This window comes from Rutidosis leptorrhynchoides, chromosome 3 (assembly GCF_046630445.1).
Source record: "Rutidosis leptorrhynchoides isolate AG116_Rl617_1_P2 chromosome 3, CSIRO_AGI_Rlap_v1, whole genome shotgun sequence".
NCBI lineage: Eukaryota > Viridiplantae > Streptophyta > Magnoliopsida > Asterales > Asteraceae > Rutidosis > Rutidosis leptorrhynchoides.
The window spans coordinates 38,409,689-38,411,964 of NC_092335.1; the positions used below are offsets into that span (position 1 = coordinate 38,409,689).

At 44.5% G+C, this 2,276-nt stretch overlaps 1 protein-coding gene across 1 annotated transcript; it reads left to right on the top strand.

Annotated features, from left to right (window-relative positions):
• Positions 1–248: 248 nt before the first annotated feature.
• LOC139899876 (uncharacterized) lies at positions 249–851 on the top strand. Its single transcript, XM_071882703.1, has one exon. It carries the CDS (start codon positions 249–251, stop codon positions 849–851), a length of 603 nt encoding a protein of 200 aa, XP_071738804.1.
• Positions 852–2,276: the final 1,425 nt, after the last annotated feature.

The following is a 2,276-nucleotide window of genomic DNA, read 5'->3' on the forward strand; positions in this document are numbered from 1 at the left end:
GATGTTTCGCTTCTGATCAGCCAAAGAATTGGTCTTTTTGGCTACCTTGGGCCGAGTTTTGGCATAACACAACATTTCACGTCTCCTCAAACACCACTCCTTTCGACATCGTTTACGGACGACCACCTCCGACCGTTTTTCGGTTCATACCCGGCGAGGTTAAATGCGAATCTGTGTTGCAAGATTTATTGGATCGTGACGAAGCTCTGTCTCAACTGAAATATCATTTACAGCGAGCCCAGTCTTTTATGAAAACCACGGCTGACAAACATCGTCGTGACGTTAACTTTTCTGTGGGTGATTGGGTTTTCTTGAAGCTTCGTCCTCATCGGCAGCAGTCCGTTGTCAAGCGAATTCACCAGAAACTTTCAGCTCGCTACTATGGTCCCTTTCTTATTCTGAGTCGAATTGGGCCTGCTGCGTATAAGTTACAACTTCCGGATGCTTCAAAAATCCATCCGGTCTTCCACGCTTCTCTACTCAAGAAGGCAATCGGAAATGCCCCGGTTGAACCCACCTTACCTCCGGGTTTCGAGACTGACCCGTCACAAATTGTTACCCCGGTTAAATGCTTGGCTACCCGATCTATTTCTAAAGACGGCATTACTACTCCACAATGGCTCATTCAGTGGCCTAACACAGAGGATGCTACTTGGGAAAACGTTTCAGATATCAGGGCCCAATTCCCAGATTTTGAGCTTGAGGACAAGCCTCTGCTTCAAGATGCGGGTATTGATAAGGAGCAGCCCACTACATTCATCATGAAGCCCAAAGACAATCTTCCTAAGCCCACCCAATGGAAAGTCTATCAAAGGAGAGGTGGAATGAAGGGTCAAGATGGTGCCAGCTAGTATTTTCCTTTTTGCTTTGAATAATAAATAGAAGGGCTGAGTGTGAGAGCAGGGTCATTCTATCCTTACATTTTTATGTTGTTTGTCGGCCATTTGGCTTAGAGGCAGGAAGATTCCAACGTTTGGATCTTCTCTGATTGTACTAATTTTATATTTCCACCATTTGCAATAAACAATCATCCATTCCATAAACAAATTTCTTATTTTCTTTATCATTTATTTTACAATCATTATATCACTGTTCTATTACAAAATCACAATCCTATCATTGGTTCCATTGCCGGTTCCCTTTCTCTCCATCAATGGTGAATCCAAATGAACAGCCCCACAACACCCGTTTGCAAGCTCGTATTGATATTCACGATGAAAAACTGGAACTCCTTTCAAGCCAAATGAGGGATCTCACTACCACCGTCGGATCCTTATCCACCACCGTCGGATCTTTATCCACCACGGTCGGATCTATGAAGGATGTCATCAACGATCTTCCTCGTACAATCGAAACGATGATCCTCAATAGTATTTCAAGGCAGTTCCCACACAATCGCCCACCACTCACACCACCGTCATCATCGCAACCCACCCCCACCGTTGAACAATTTTTTGACTCCGGTCCCACTGTCACAACAAACAACCAAGAAAACACCATGGATTCATCTCTATTTTCATTACCTAAAGTAAAGATTCCCCTGTTCGAAGGTAACGACCCTCGTGGATGGGTAACAAAAGCTGAGCTTTATTTTCAAGTTCATAACACTCCTTCGAACAAAAAAATGCAACTTGCACAGATGTGTATGGATGGCATGGCACTGAATTGGTTTACGAACCTGCTAATCAAACAGCCTCTTATCGATTGGAATCAATTTCGCTCTAAACTTATGGTTCGATTCAGTGGCTCAAAATTCCGAAATGCTCACGAGGCATTGGGATCGTTGCAACAAACAGGCGATATCGAGGAGTACATTCAAGAATTTGAGGCGATATCCACGTTAATACCAGATCAGTCAGAAGAACAAGCCATTGGAATGTTCTTGAAAGGTCTGAAAGAGGAAATCAAAGATTGGGTTAGGGCACTTAATCCATCTTCATCGGACCAGGCTATTGAATTTGCAAGGCACGTTGCAATTGCTATTTCACACAAAAGCCCATCTAGTAAGCCCACCTCTAACTCTTCACCTTATTGGGCCGCCTCTCCTAAGCCCAATTATTCCACCTATCTTAAACAAGACAGATTCTCGGCTAGCCCAGCTAGAACTCAGTCCACACAAGCCCATACTTACACACAGTCTACTCCTCTAACTAAATCAACCACACCCATCGCCCCCGCCACTCGTCAGTTATCCAAACAGGAATGGGAAGAACGACGCCGTAAAGGGTTGTGCTTCGGCTGTGCCCTACCATATACGCCCCAACACAAGTGTACTG